Raw genomic sequence first — 14,303 nt, 5'->3', positions numbered from 1 at the left:
AGAACAGGAAGGAGTCCCCTTCCCGTTCACATGTGCCATTCAACAGGCCCCAAAAACAAATACACCACACACGGAAAGAGGACGCCAGGACAGGGGGCGGATAGGACAGATCCCAGTAGGACACTGCCTGGAGGTGCTGTGCTAGGGGTTGTGTAATTGGGCGGTCACCGAGGATGGGCAGAAACTGGGGACTGTTAAGAGATGGTGTTGGCAGGAAGCAGGGGAGGAAAGAAGTGACAGGAAAGAGCACACCAATTTTTTATTTTTATTTTCTCACTCCACACCCATATCCAAATTATTCTGCAAAGGAAAAAGAGAATCAAAGCGAGCTGCCTCAGGTTGGCCAGGAGAGGGTGCCAAACGCTGCCGCTCCCTTGGACAGTCCCGGAGCGGCGATCCCAGGAGCAGGGAATGGGGAACACAGCAAACCGCTGCGTTTTGGTGGGAAGCGGGGATGGAAGTGGCACAAAGAGGTCCCCAAAGAGCGGGAGGGGGAGCGGGACAGGGAGCTTGGTCACTTATGATGGCACATGGTGAAGGAATAGAAGGACTCTCCATCTGTCCTTTCTGTTGCCATAGTGGATGGGAGGAAGAGCATCCAGCCAGACTCTTATCTCCTACTACAGTAGATTGCTCGCTGTCTCTGAGGACTTGACTCAAGAATGGTGTTGGGATAAGAGACTTGTTAGTGTGGATTCCCCCCAGCACGTCTATCCCCGTTGTCACTGGTGTAAAGAACCTATGAGCATCACTGCATTATTAACACCGCTGCGTGCTGGTAGCAGTGCCTCCTGCTCTGCCCATCCCTGCTGCAATGAGGTCATCGAGGCTCAACTGGCTGCGGGCACCAGGGCTGTGTCCTCACAACCACCAAGGTCCAGTTCACCCACCTCCCTGCCCTCGTCTGCAAAGAGGAAAACCGACCTCCTCTTCCTCCTCTTCTTCCTCCATCCCCTAAACCCAGAAGAGCTCAGCAGGGATGGGGCTACGTGGAACTCCGGGGAGTGGAGGGGTCCGGCGGTGAGCGGGGCGAGAAAAGGGTAAGAGGAAGAGAAGGAGAAAGAGAAGGAGGATGAGGAGCAGGAGGAAGAGGAAGAGGAGGATGAAGGCAACCGTCGCGCAGAACCCTGGACAGTGCGCGCTTCAGCACTGCGGACAGCTCCACAGCGCGCGGCCCGGCGGCGCCCCCCGCGCGGATCCCCACGCGGGATTTTCCCCGCGGCCCGAACCTCCGCTCCCCTCCACGGCCGCCCTCGCGGCTTTCCGTGCGCCAACCCCGCGCGCTGCCCCTTCCCCACGCAGTGGGGCCACGCGGTTCGGAGGCCCGCGTGGGGAGGCGGCTCTCGGCGTAGACGATGCTACATAGACCTCCCGTGGAAGCGCCGGGGGCTGGGGGGGGGCGCTGGCAGGGGAGATCACAGACAGGTGGGGCGGTCCACGCGCTGCCCGCACCGCGCGGGGCCGCGGAGGCTGCGGGAGGCGCTGTGCCCCCGCGGGGCGGGGAGGCCGCGGGCAGTGTCCTCCCGCCGGAAATGGAGCTGCGGTCACTCGGCCCTTTGTCCCGCCCGGCCCCGGGCCCGCTCTCCCCGCAGCCACGCGTGGGGGGGGGGGAGCTGGGATGAAGTCGGGGTCTCGGGTTGATCCCGCGTGCAGCAATTGGGATGAGGCTGCGGGAAGGTCGTGGCGTCCCCAAAAAGCGCTCGCTTTCCCTCGGTGCCCCCCCTCCCCCCCAAAAGCCCGGCCCCACGCGTGACCCGAGCGGCTCGCAGGTGGCGAAACGGCGTGGGGAACTCCCGAGTCCGGGTATGGGTGGGGGGGGTCCCACCTCCTCCCCGTGTCTTCCCCTTGACAGGTGGCCTCGCCCCTAAGTGGGGGGGTCACACCGCCCCCCACCCAAATCCCTCCCGGAATGTGTCGCTATTAGCGGGGGGGGAAGGGGGGTTAATTAGGATCACGTGGGGGCGGGATGGCGGAGCGGGGCCCGGCGCCCCCCAGTCCCGCGGGTGGGTCCCGGCCCGGGTTGGGGGTGAGGGGGGGGGCAGCGGGGGCCGCTATTGTCTGCGAGAATTTGGGAGCCTTTGAAAAAACCCTCCCGCTCCCTCCCACCCCTATTGTTGGAGTGAAGATGGAGTCAAACCTCTCCCGGCTCCCTCCTGTCGGGGTCTAAGCCGGGCTTTTTGTTGCTTTTTTTTTTTTTTTTTTTTTTTTTGGGCTGATACCCTCAAAGCTGGCCGAGGAGGAGGAGGGTGGAGGAGGCGGTAACAGCCACAACTCGGAATTTGCAAGCGAGTGTCGGGATGGGGTCTGTTTCCAACCAGCAGTTCGCAGGTTAAGTTATATTATTGTCGCAGCCCTCCTCGACTCCGCGATTATTAATAACGGCGGCAGAGTCCGACGGTGGTCTGGGAGCCCCCCAGCCCCGCTGTGCCCCGCTGTGCCCCGGGCCCGGCGTGGGGGGATTTTTTTCCCAGCCCAGCGCCAGGCTGAGCGCAGGAGCTCAGGGCTGCCGGGTTGGGGTCAGTGGGGAGCAGAGCTCCCGGTGCTGCGGGGAATCCTCATCGCAGCGCGGTGTGCTGGGCTCGGAGGGTCGGGTCGGTGTTTTAGGGGAATTTTTCCGCTTTTGTTCTTTTGGGATTTTTTTTTTTCCAATATCTTTTCATTTTTCGTTTTCTTTTTCTTTTTTTTTTTTTTTTCTTAAATTCTCCGTCTTTGTTTTTTGTTTTGTTTGTTTGTTTTTAGCGATGCATTTTTCTTTTTTTTTTTTAATTCTTTTTTTTTTATTATTTTTTTTATTTTTTCTTGCCTAAACACTTCAGGCTGGAGAACAGCCCCAGTGCTCCCACCCCGGTCGCACGGCGATCCCACACGCACACACGTGCGGGCTCAGCGGATCGCCGCGTTTGGGTCACGGCGGTCATTATTTTGCCTTTCCCATCCAGCAGGACCCAACCTCGGGCTCTTTCCGTTCCTTCCCGGGGAGGGGGGCGGGGTACGGGACCCCCCCAGCCCCACTCAGGTGCTCGCTGGCTCTCTCCCCAGGTGCGAAGCCGGGCGAGGAGCCGGGCGAGGAGCCGGACGGAGATTCACCCAAAGCCGAGAATGAGTCCCAACCCCTGCATGGCTCCGGCATCTGTAAGTGGTTCAACGTCCGCATGGGCTTCGGCTTCCTCTCCATGACCGCCAAGGGCGGCGCGACGCTGGACTCGCCCGTCGATGTCTTCGTGCACCAGGTGCGCTGCGGCGGGTTTGGGGCTGGAGGTGCTGGGATGCAGCTCCAGATGCTGCCCTGTGGATCTCCGTACCGCTGGCACGGCGGGGACCGTTGCTACTGCCATCCCAAATTGGTGTCCTGGGGGTGATGGGACCCCCCGTGTTCGGGAGAGGAGGGCAGAGAAGGGCAGTGCAGCCCTTGGATTGCTCTCCAGGGAGCGACGCCGTAAACTGATCCTTGGGATCGTTTAATTTTCTCACCGCGGTTCACTGGGGAGCTCTTTGGAGGGCTGGATGCAGAGAGGCAGGTGCCCGTTGGTGGAAAAAGGGATACATAGGGCACAGCGGAGCAGGGATGCTGCTCACCCCATGGAGGGAAAGGGAAAAGAGCTGCGTTTCCCCCACTGCCAGGTACAGGGTGCTCGGTGCCCCACACAGGGATGCAGGATGGGGCTTTCCCAAACTCATCCTCTGTGGGTGGGGGTTCCGTCCACATGAGCCTGGGGATGCTCAACCCTGGCAACTGAGGAAACAAAACTACCCATAACATGATGACATGCACTCGGTCCCTCTGCTGCATTGTGGGGGGCAAAGTCCTGCCGCAGTCAGTCAGTGGGCTAGGGCTGCACTTCATCCTGCATGGCACAAAGCACGCGGGGTCACGCATGTGCCCCTATGGATTCCATACCATAACTGTGGTTTTGTGTCCGGGTTTGACCTGCATGCGTCATGCTGGTGTCCTGAGCCCAGGGAGACTGCAGCTTTGGAGCTGTGGCTGCTCAAAGACACTTCAGTGGAGAATGGATCCAGCCCTGGTGGGGACCATGTGCAGGAGTTGGGGAAATGGGACTGGAGATGAAGCTCGAACTGGGGCCATGTGGGCAGCAGTGCTGGGAGGGAGATATGGGTTCGGTGCTGGATGCTTGGCAAAGGGGCTGTGCACTGAACTTGGGCTCCCACTCCTCCAGGAAGCAGGGAGAGAAGAAGCTGTTGGGGATGGGAAGCAGTATGGGAGTGCAGGGGATAAGGATGTCTTTGGAACAAACTCGGGTGGTTTTGTGCATTTGATTGGGCGCAGGATGGCGACGGAGTGATGCTGGTGATAGATCCTGAGGAGCTCCCAGCCCTCCTTTGGCAAAAAGGGCAATAGGGGAAAACCGAACCCCTTCTTTGTAGAGCCGCTGTGCAGAAGCTCTGTTGGATTTCAGGCTGAGGTCTCCAAATCTGCCAGAGAAAGCTGAGCTCCGGGTTCTTCCCAGGGGCAGCAAATGGGTCTTTGCATATCAGCGCTGTGCCAGTGGGGGGGAGCCTCCCTCCTGCCCCTCTCCCCAGACTTTATTGCCTCCAGGCAGTCTGGTTTCCTGATTGCTCTTGCTCACATTCCTGCAGGAAAAGAGGATGAGTGGGGTGTCCTCCTGGCACTCCCCATTTGTTGGGGCCACAGAGACCAGAGCAGGGTTTGGTGCTTAGAAGGCAGTGAGCATTGGGCAGTTTAGGGTACGGGGTGGCACTGGGGAGCCCAGAGTGAGTGCGTGATTCTCACTGCCCGGATGTATGCAGCAGAGCCCGGATGCTCCTGGCGCACGCAGCCGCCGGCAGTAAGGCCATTTGGGGTTGACGCAGTGTTTCCATCACCACTCCATTTGCTTTTGGTGTAAAGTCACTGCTTTCCCGCAGTGAAGCCAACTGGGACTGTCCCACTGCAGGGCATTGCCAGCATCGCCTCGACCCTGCTGAGCACCCAGGGAGAGCAGGTCAGACCTAAAGGGCAAAAGCCAGTATCGGGTCAGGGTGCTGCACCCGGCACCCACCCAACCATTGGGGTACAACAACCAGAGCCCCCCCCAGAGCCCTCCCCTCTTCATTTACATATGTGAATGATGACCCACAGGAAGTAATTGTGGGAAAAAGAAGGGAATTGGCCTCTTTAGATCTATTAAATCACTTTATTACAGGAACCAGGTCTGAATGGCCCCGCTCTGCAGGGAGCGCGTCTCCATCTCTCTCCCCCTTTATCTGATCACAAAGAGATTAAAATCTCGGCAGGACAGGAGACTAACAGGGCTCCTCCAGGGCTGCCTTTCCCTCTCATTGTGAGCTCAAAATGAGGCATTTGGGTTAAAATGCCTCCCCTGGACACTGGAGATGGATTCATTTGGGGGCTGTGGTCCTGGGCTTGCAATGGTGCAGGGATGAGAGGGGAAGTCTGAGTGCCCCATTGCAGCATTCCCAGAGCTCAATGCCTGCAGTAGAGCAAGCACTGCCCCACAGCCCTGGCTGAGAGCAGAGGGGATGAGGCTGCTCCCAGCCTTTCTGCATCTCATCTCTGTGTCTCAGAGTATTTATCCAACCTAACAAGCTGAAATCCTAGATAAAAGTGAGAATGTTTGGTAGTTTTGCTCCTTTTCATGATTTTTGGCATGGAGAGCTGCTGGGTGCAGCTGGGACTCAGGGGTGCTGCAAGGGTTCATTTTTTGACATCTTGGTGACATGGTCCCAAGTGGCCATACCAGAGATGTGGCCAGGACGTGGCCATCGTGTCCTGCCCAGGCAGGGGGCCGTGGTTCCCCAGGTGTCATTGGCCTCAAGGGGGCCGATGCTGAGGGCATGGGGCTCCATCCCCACCAAGGGGTGTGGGGAACAGCACAGAGGGGCCACCCCTCTGCTGTAGGTTCCATGAGGGCTCCCTGGGTTGGCGCCGTGCCCCTGAGCACAGCCAGGACTGATGCTGATGGGAAGCAAGCACGATGGGAGGTTTTAAGAAAAGCACGTGTTGGAGGGCAGCCCCATCCCAGTTACTGCAAAGGCACGCACAGGAGGCTTCTCCCTGGAGTGAGGGGTTCTGCCTTTGCAGGGCTGAGCTATGGGGCAGGATGCAGCCTCATGGGAAAGGGAAGAGGCAGCACATTGGAGCAGCGATGCCTATGAGGGCAGAGGGGCATAAAAATCTGTTTTCCAGTCTGGTGTGCGATGCTTCTGCGGGTGCAGGATGGAGCTGTGGGATGGGGCACATCCCCTCGGAAGGGCTCCATGGGGCAGAGATGCACTTTGGCCTCTGCTTTCGAGGGGAGGAGCGAGCAATCCCTTTGTTTTTGTTTCTATTATTATTTTATTTTTATTTTTAAATAAGTGCAGGGATAAAATTACATCGCAAAATACACTGCCGCGTCCTGGCAATGGGAATTGTTGGGAATGCCGCGTCTGTCTGATGGCAAATTGTGAAAGAGAGCGGCTTTATCCCAGCCTGAAACCTCCCTCAAGATGCACACACACAAAAAAAAGCCTCCTGTCTCTGTCTAAAGATTAACTGATGGCTGCAGGCACCTCCCTTCCCCCATCCGCTGCTCTCGAGCCCCCAGGGTGACGGCTGGGAGAGAAAAAAAACCCTTACATGGTCTGCGAGAGAAAATGGTCCAAATGAATGGGATTTCTCCCATTCTCTGAGCTCCATCCCTGGCCACCCCCAGCTCCACCATTTCTGAACACCCCCCCAAATTTGTTTACTCCTAAAAATAACCTGGATGGAGACTGAGGTGAGGTACTGCGCTCTCGGACATGCTCCAATATGGGAGTATGAAATTAATATGCAGCAGCTGATCCTAATTAGCCTCTGCGTGGCCACTGCCGCTGCCCCCTCCCTGCAGATGGGAAGCACATAGGTTTGGCAACCTGGGGCTGGTAAAAGTGAGTGGAAATGTGGGTTTATGGCAGGTAACTGTTAAAGAACCTTATTGAATGGGTTGTTTTAACCCAAATTAACCTAGTGTTTCATTTCACTTGCTTATGGTGGAAAATGAAAAGAATACCTGATTATTTTGGCAAGAAAATGCATTTATTTTGGATTTACTTTGAGGAAATTGGGTAGGAATACAGAGCCTGGAAAGCTCCAGTGATGTTTTGGTGCTCACTGTGCTGGGTTCCCCCATCCCTGTAGCACCCTTTCTTTCCAGGCTCAGCAATACCCAGCATTGGCACCAGCGCTGGGCTGCAGGCAGTTGCTCCCTGCTCTGCTCCAAAGCTGCAGCACCAGGAAAAGATTTGCTGTGGAATTTGGGAAGAGGGAATTCCAGACAGGAATCACGGCTGTGCCAGCCCAGGCTGGGCAAGCGTTAGCCCAAAGTGGGTGAGCGCAAGCCCTCTGCTCCCCTGGCACAGGAGTGAGGAAGGATCTGCTCTCTGCCAAACCCAAACTGGGGAAACTCAGGCTGCCCCAATTGCCCAGGCCATCTCAGCTCAGAGCTGCTCCTAACGCAGCATCCCACCAGGCTTGTTTGCCCAGAGATTTCGGTTTAAAGCAAAGCAATTCCCGTACAGATAAGGGCGAGGTGCAGCGGCTGCTCCACCCGAGGCCCCTCTGGACACAAAGATGATTTGATTGAGTGGCTGGGGCTGGCTGGAATAAACGTCCCCTTGTGTCACGCTGGGGAGGCCGTGGGGACAATGGTGACCCTGGGGCCGGCTGAGCCCCTCCAGTGCCCAGCAGAGTGGGGGCAAAACCGAGGCTGCCACAGAGCCTCTGCCGCTGCCTGGGGAGCAGTGTTGGGTTTGGGATGCTCCAACCCCAAAGGGACACAACGGGGGGTTTGTGGGATGAGAAGAGGAGGTGGGAGGTGCAGGTGGGGAAGGGGGAACGGGCAGAATTGGGGTGCGGGATGCACTGGGGCAGTGGGCAGCGTTCAGCTGCTCTTGTGCTGTGGCTTTGTCTGTGTTAAATAACGGTGGTGGGGTTTGGGATGGGTGTAGGGTCCGCAGGGGGGCTGCCTGGCAGCGCAGGGAGTGGGGACAGGCAGTGTTGGTGCTGCTACTTCTCCTAGTCCTACTGGTTAACTCTGAACCCTACTGACAACGAGCAGAACCCCATCAGTACATATGCTTCAAAACACAGTTTTATTACAAATGCTTTGTGTTTGAGAACCGGGGGTCACTCCACACCCTCCCCACCAAAACCACCTCCCCAAGACCAACCCCAGACCCCAAACCTCGGCACCATGCCAGTGCATGGGGAGTGGAGCTCAGGAGGGCAACCACAGCACAGCAGAGGGGCTGCCAGCCCCCATAGCCAGCGAAGAGGGTCAGTGGGGCTGTGTCCATGCCGGCCACCCTTCCTCCCCCCGTCGTGGCCTGGAACTCCTGGAATTTGGCCGGCGTGAGCGCGGCCAGCCCTTTGTTCTTGCTGGCCAGCCCCGGTGGCTCCCAGCCCAGGCCCTCCCCTACGCTCCCCCTCACCAGCATCCCCAGCTCGCTCTGGGCCCCCCTTCCTCTCTTTATTTTTTGGGGAGGGGGGGTGTGTGGAGGCCTGGGAAGGCTCCCGCTTTGTGTGTGGTGTGGGACAGGGGCTCTGGGCCCCTTCCTTTCAGATGCAGGAGGTATGCAGCTAATTCAATGGGCTGCAGTTTGATTACCTATCTGATAACAGAGGAATGCCAGCAATGTGTGTGTTTTGGGAAGGGGGCAGGGGGATGCGCAGGGACCACCAGCCACTCGCAGCTCACTTCAAAAGGCCGCAGCGGGGGGAGAGCTGGGGTGCCCTGGCCGCTGCCCCCCTCCTTCCCGGGGGAGAGGGCGTTTCCTTTGGCCTTTTGGTGGAGGGGGCCGGGGGCTGAGGAGGCTGTTGTCATCCTCACCCGCTGCTGGAAAATAAATAGCTTCCCCATCAAGTTGCGGCAGCTTGGGCTCCAGTCCTCCTCTTCCTCGTCAGCCAAAATGCGGCAGCATTGGGGAGAGAGATGGGGGAAGAAGGAGATCATGATCATGGATGAAGGGTGGGACCCAGAGAATGTGCCAGGGTCCCCCCTGCCATGGTGCAGCTTTGACCCATTGCATGGAGCAGAGTGCTGGTGAGATTTGGTTGCTGGCAGTGTAAACACAGCTGGGCTGTAAACACCCCAGTGGAGATCTCTGCCAGAGATGGAGGTCTGCACAGGCAGCTGCCTCGTGTCCCCCAGCTTCCAGCAGTGCCTCCAGTGCCACCAAGCAGAGCTCAACTCCTCCATGCCCTGAACAAGTCTCCTGCTTAGGTGGTACTCAGCAACCTCTGGGTGATGATGCCCAGCACCCCGGAATCGTTAAGGTTGGCAAAGACCACTAAGATCATCTAGCACAACCATCAGCTCATCACCACCATGCCTGCTAAACCATGTCACCCTCCTGGTGATGCTCAGCATCCTCACCATGATGCACAGCCTGGGGAAAGCTGAGCTGAGACTGGGTACTGATGTTTATGGTTACACTCAGCTTACCAGGGAGCTGACTGGTGGCAGGCCCTGTGGAGCGGGTTTTGGCACTGTTTTTGGCAGCAGAGGCCCTCAGACAGAAAAGGTGGTTCCGTCTGGAGGGTCCCCCAATCCCCATGGGTGAGCAGATGTGGGTAATGTGGCACTGCCCATGTGGTTTGTCCCACCCTGAGCCAGACTCCAGGATGTGGTGGTAGGGACTAGTATGGAGAAAGCCCCATGGGGGGTTTGGGAGAGGAAACGGAAAAATCAGCAGGAAAAGGGGCAGTTCCTCAAGCCCCGTTGCATTTCCACTTCTTCTGTGCGCTCACAGATGCATGCACATCCTGCAAGATTGCACTGAGAAAAATCACTTCGAAACATCAACAACTCAATTTCCTCCCTCTCTGCTTTCCTGTGGGGTGTCCCCATGTGGATCCCGAGCAGATCTGGGAGTGTAGCAGAAAAGGAAGAGGGAAGTGGTGCAGCTGTCCTTGCCGGGCAGCGTGCCCATGTTGCATCCCTGTGGGAAGCGTGGGTGGCCACGTGAGGGAACTTGCAGCCCATGAATGGGAGATGCTCCATTCATAAAAGCAGGGTCCTACGGCTGCGTCAGTGCCGAGCTCTGCCATTAATCCTGGCCCAGCGACACAGAGCTGCTCCTCCCTCTGACAGCAAATCCCTCTTAACTCTTTGCTAATCAGAGTTCCACTAACAAAGCAGACCAAAACCTCTGCTCAAATGTATGCTTGGGATGTGGCAGAGCTGGTCCAGCAGCGATGCTCATGCTATGGGTGGCAGGAGATGTCGGGTGCATCTCCTCTCCCTGTGATGTTGTTCTGCTGAAATGGATGTGTCTCATAAAAGCAGAGTGGATTTTTCCACCCCCTCCTGCCTGGGTTCTTCTAAACTCCCATATTTGCTTTCAGTGTTGCTCTGCGTTGATTCCAGTTGATTCCAGGGGATGCCCCCAGCAGCCACAGCCAAATGGCAGCTTCATTGCTGGGGCACTTAAAGGGCTGGAGCTTTAGGGTTACCCTGCTCCAGCACCCAGCTCAGCAGCTTTTTAAGGATGCTCTTTTAAGCATTTTAAGCAAAAGCAGCACAGAGTTGGGGTGAGCTAAGGCCAGAGGAGAGTTGCTTTTGGGAACAGCCTTGTTATGTCACAACAGGCAATAGCAACCTTTGGGCCCCAGAGAAAAGCTCCTTATTGTTCTGCTGAGTGCAGCCAGGAGGGACCAGAGGACACTGCCCCGAGGGCCCCAATTCCTACCCCAGCGTGCTGCATCCTCTGCAGCTGAGCTGTGGTTTGGGGTGAAATCTTCTGGTCGTGCATCCATGTCCCTCCTGTTCTGTTTTTCAATGGGGAGGAGAGGAGGGCTCCACGTGCATGTGCAAAGCCTTGAGATCCCTTTGTTTCTTCAAAATGAAGTTTTGAATTTCCCTTTGAGTTCTCAGCCTGCAGCTTCGGGAGCTTGCAGGGTGCAGTGCAGGGTTGGAAGGGGAGAAGGGGGCTGCAGGTTTGCAGTGTGAAGAGCCAGCATTTTGCAGCAAACCCTGCAGATATTAGGGTCAGAGCTCGTTTACTGGGTTAGTGAGCCCATCTCATCTCTGCATTATCAAACAGATGAAAAGTGCACAGTCAGGCTCAGTCCTGATGCCTACTCCCTTGGGTATGGGGGAGGAACATCAGCACCCTGGCACCATGGGATGGGACTCGTGGTGTGCAAGCACCGACTGCCATCCTCTCCTCCTCAGAGCAAGCTGCACATGGAGGGCTTCCGCAGCCTGAAGGAAGGTGAAGCCGTTGAATTCACCTTCAAGAAATCCTCCAAAGGTTTGGAGTCCATCCGGGTGACCGGCCCAGGGGGCGTCTTCTGCATTGGCAGCGAAAGGAGACCCAAGGGCAAGAGCCTGCAGAAACGCAGATCGAAAGGAGACCGGTAAGGGGCAGATGGGGCCTGATCTAGGGCTGGCTCTGAGCCCTGCGGGTGCCAGGAACTGCCTAGGGCTGGGCTTTGGTGGGGGCTATGTGGTCAGGGACCCCTCGTGTTGCCCTGTCCTGCCCACTTTTGGCCAAGGGCTGCAGGGCACGGTGTGGGCAGCGACCCTTCCTCTAAGAAAGCCACTTCCTCCAGCACTTAATGAGTGGCAGATGCAGCTTGGTGGGGAAAGGGCAGAGAGGCAGAAGCAAGAGGGCAGAGGTCGGGGACACCCCGGGCTGACGCTCCCCTTGTGTGTGGGAGCTGCACTGGGCTGAGCTGGGCAGGGGTAATTTTCTCAGAGAGAAACCCTTGCTTGTGGGGAGGAAATGACCGGACGTCCTGGCAGCGGCTCCTACAGGGAGGCTCTTGGGCCCTGGAGCCAATTCTCAGCTGCCCCTCAGCCCTGCTACCCGGGATGCTGGATCTCAGTGTCCCCAGCAAGACTCTGCACCCCAGCAGGGCTGCGGCTGCACCCCCGAGCTTGGGGCTTCCAACCTTGGGAAGGAATTGGGGAAGGAAAGGAGCGATGCTCACAACTTTGGGTTTCCCAGTGAATTAGAAAACTGGATTCTGTCTGTTCCTGTTGCACCAAGCACTGGCAGCTCGTACCATGGAGTAACCTGCGATGCAGCTTCCACAAACCCAGGGTCTATTACCACAGTGCTGCCAGAGGGCTGTGAGCCCCCCATTTCACCCCCATGTGCTTGTTTCTTGATTGGGTTGTTTGGGTTTGCTGCCATCTCCTGGGTACCAGCAGCACCACTGGGACAGATCTAAAACCACCAAGGAGCAAACCCAAGGGCCACCCCCGGCCCCAGTGAGTCCTCTCCTTTTGTTTCCCCTCCTCGAATCTCTCTCCTCCCCACGCAGATGCTACAACTGCGGCGGGCTGGACCACCATGCCAAAGAGTGCAAGCTGCCTCCGCAGCCCAAGAAATGCCACTTCTGCCAGAGCATCAGCCACATGGTCGCCAACTGCCCCGCCAAAGCTCAACAGTCGCCCAGCTCTCAGGGAAAGCCTGCCTACTTCCGCGAGGAGGAGGACATGCACAGCTCAGCCCTGCCCCCCGAAACCCGGGAATGATGGCGGGCGGTGGGGAGGGCTAACACCAGGATGGAGAGGCTTTGGCAAGGCAAACGGGGAGGGATGAGGGCAGAACCTTATTCTCCTTAAAGCCCAGCTTTAATTGGGGTGACTCCAAAAATAGGAGGGGGAGCATCCAACGCACCTCTCTCAGATAAGATAAATTAATAAATAAATAGGTTCGTCTTAATTCTCTGGGAAGCTAGGAGGAGGAGCAGGGAGGCACAGCTCAGGGAAGCTCTGGTGGCTCCTTGCTCCCCGCCCCACGGCCGGAGCAGGGAGAGACGAGAGTGGCAGGGCTGGGGGGGCTGCCCGCAGGCCGGCCTCATGGCCCCCTCAGCTCCTCACCCCTGAAATTGGGCTGGAAGTGCTGATATTTTCCCCAGAGAGCAGCACACGGCTCAGTAGAGCTCAGTCTTCTGCGTGGATCAAAGCCACGTGGGACAAACACTGCTGTTCCTCCTACCCATGCTGCATCAGCACCCTGGGCTGAGCCTCCTGTAGGTACAAGAAAATGGGGACCCGGGGTGGCAGTGGCTGCCCTCATCCCTCCCCAGCCTTGCCTTTATTTATTGGCCCCAGTGACAGCCCTTCTCCTGAGGCCAGACGCCCCAACCATGCCAAAGCCAATGCCAAGTGAAAGCTGCACTAGGATGTGCGTGAATGACGTATCTTTGGGTTTTTTTGTTGTCTTTGGTTTGGTTTTTTGTTTTTGTTTTTGCTTTTTTTTTTTTTTTTTTTTTTTTGGCTTTTTTATATAAATATTCAGGTTTTGTATTTTTGTATATTTTAATCTTTAAGAAAAGAAGAAAAAAAAAAAAAGAGAGAAAGAGAAAGGACCTAATTCCTGCAACTTATTCTCAGGTATTCGAGCAATCTCAGGGATAAAATACCTCTGTAGCCCAGTGCTGGACGGAGAGGAGGGTTTTTTCTAACAGCACAAAGATGTGACAAAGTTTGTATTGGAAGTGTAGATCTACCTCACTGGATGTTCGCTAGGTGGATTGACATGTTGTTGAGCTTTTTGGTTGTGTTTTTTGGTATGTTTGGGTTTTGTTTCCTTTTTAACTGTATTAATAGAATCTCCCTTCTCTACTGGACTAAGGAGGAATTTGGGTCTGTGAGTCCATGCACAGGGATGGAGAAGTCAGGCAGTGCTGCAGGGCAGGGAACAGCTGCTAGAGCCCATGTTGGCTCCCCAACTCCAGATTTTCTCCCAGCCCGGTGGTTTTTGAGGACTGTCCTCCATTTCTCTCTCCTGTTTACATGCTCCCTCCCTGCTGCCCTGTGGGAACACTTCTGTCCACCTCGTGCTGGATTCCCCATCGCCTATGGGCTGGGATGCCACACAGGCTCCCAGCAGGCCATGGGGATGGTGACCTAAAAGCCAGAATGGGGATCCCAGGGCATGCAGTGTGAGCTGACAGCAGCCAAGGAGGGTGCTGAGAGACTGAGCACTGCCCCGAGCCCTCAATCGTCCCCAGGCTGGGACCTGCTGGTACAAGGGGCCTGGTGCCAAGGTGGACCCAACTCATGGCCAAGGAGGGCAACTGCTCTATCTCTCTGCTCCCTTCCTGGCTTTCCCCAGATGTGGGCTCAGGATGGCTGGGGGATGCTCTGCATCCCTTCTTTTGGGCCATCAATACTCCACAGCCCGGGGCTGCCTGGAGCCTTCCCAGTGAGGGAGTTTTACCATGCTGGTGTCTCAGGACATGTGCACGATTTCTGATGTTCTTTACTAGAATGTAGGTTTAGATTGGAGCAGGCTGGACCAGATGGAGAGCATCTACTCCAACCTCACCGGCAGCAATC

General features: G+C 56.7%; 1 protein-coding gene across 1 annotated transcript; it reads left to right on the top strand.

The window, feature by feature from the left end:
- Positions 1–2,297: 2,297 nt before the first annotated feature.
- On the top strand, positions 2,298–12,491 carry LIN28A (lin-28 homolog A). The gene is made up of 4 exons (XM_042885560.1): positions 2,298–2,328; positions 3,040–3,230; positions 11,181–11,365; positions 12,278–12,491. The coding sequence occupies exons 1-4, from the start codon at positions 2,298–2,300 to the stop codon at positions 12,489–12,491; spliced, it is 621 nt and encodes a 206-aa protein (XP_042741494.1).
- The last annotated feature ends 1,812 nt before the right edge of the window (positions 12,492–14,303 follow it).

The sequence above is a fragment of the Lagopus leucura genome, unplaced genomic scaffold (assembly GCF_019238085.1).
Source record: "Lagopus leucura isolate 7727_CA_CO unplaced genomic scaffold, USGS_WTPT01 Super-Scaffold_100051, whole genome shotgun sequence".
Classification (NCBI taxonomy): Eukaryota; Metazoa; Chordata; class Aves; order Galliformes; family Phasianidae; genus Lagopus; species Lagopus leucura.
Note: the sequence above shows the minus strand (reverse complement) of the source record. Positions and strands in the feature narration are given on the sequence as shown.

What these genes read in the sequence shown, in the direction of transcription:
- LIN28A (XM_042885560.1), top strand. Translation starts at nt 2,298, where the DNA reads ATGGGGTCTGTTTCCAACCAGCAGTTCGCAG. An exon ending in TCGATGTCTTCGTGCACCAG is followed by an intron (nt 3,231 to 11,180) that starts GTGCGCTGCGGC and finishes TCTCCTCCTCAG; the next exon opens with AGCAAGCTGCACATGGAGGG. An exon ending in CGCAGATCGAAAGGAGACCG is followed by an intron (nt 11,366 to 12,277) that starts GTAAGGGGCAGA and finishes CTCCCCACGCAG; the next exon opens with ATGCTACAACTGCGGCGGGC.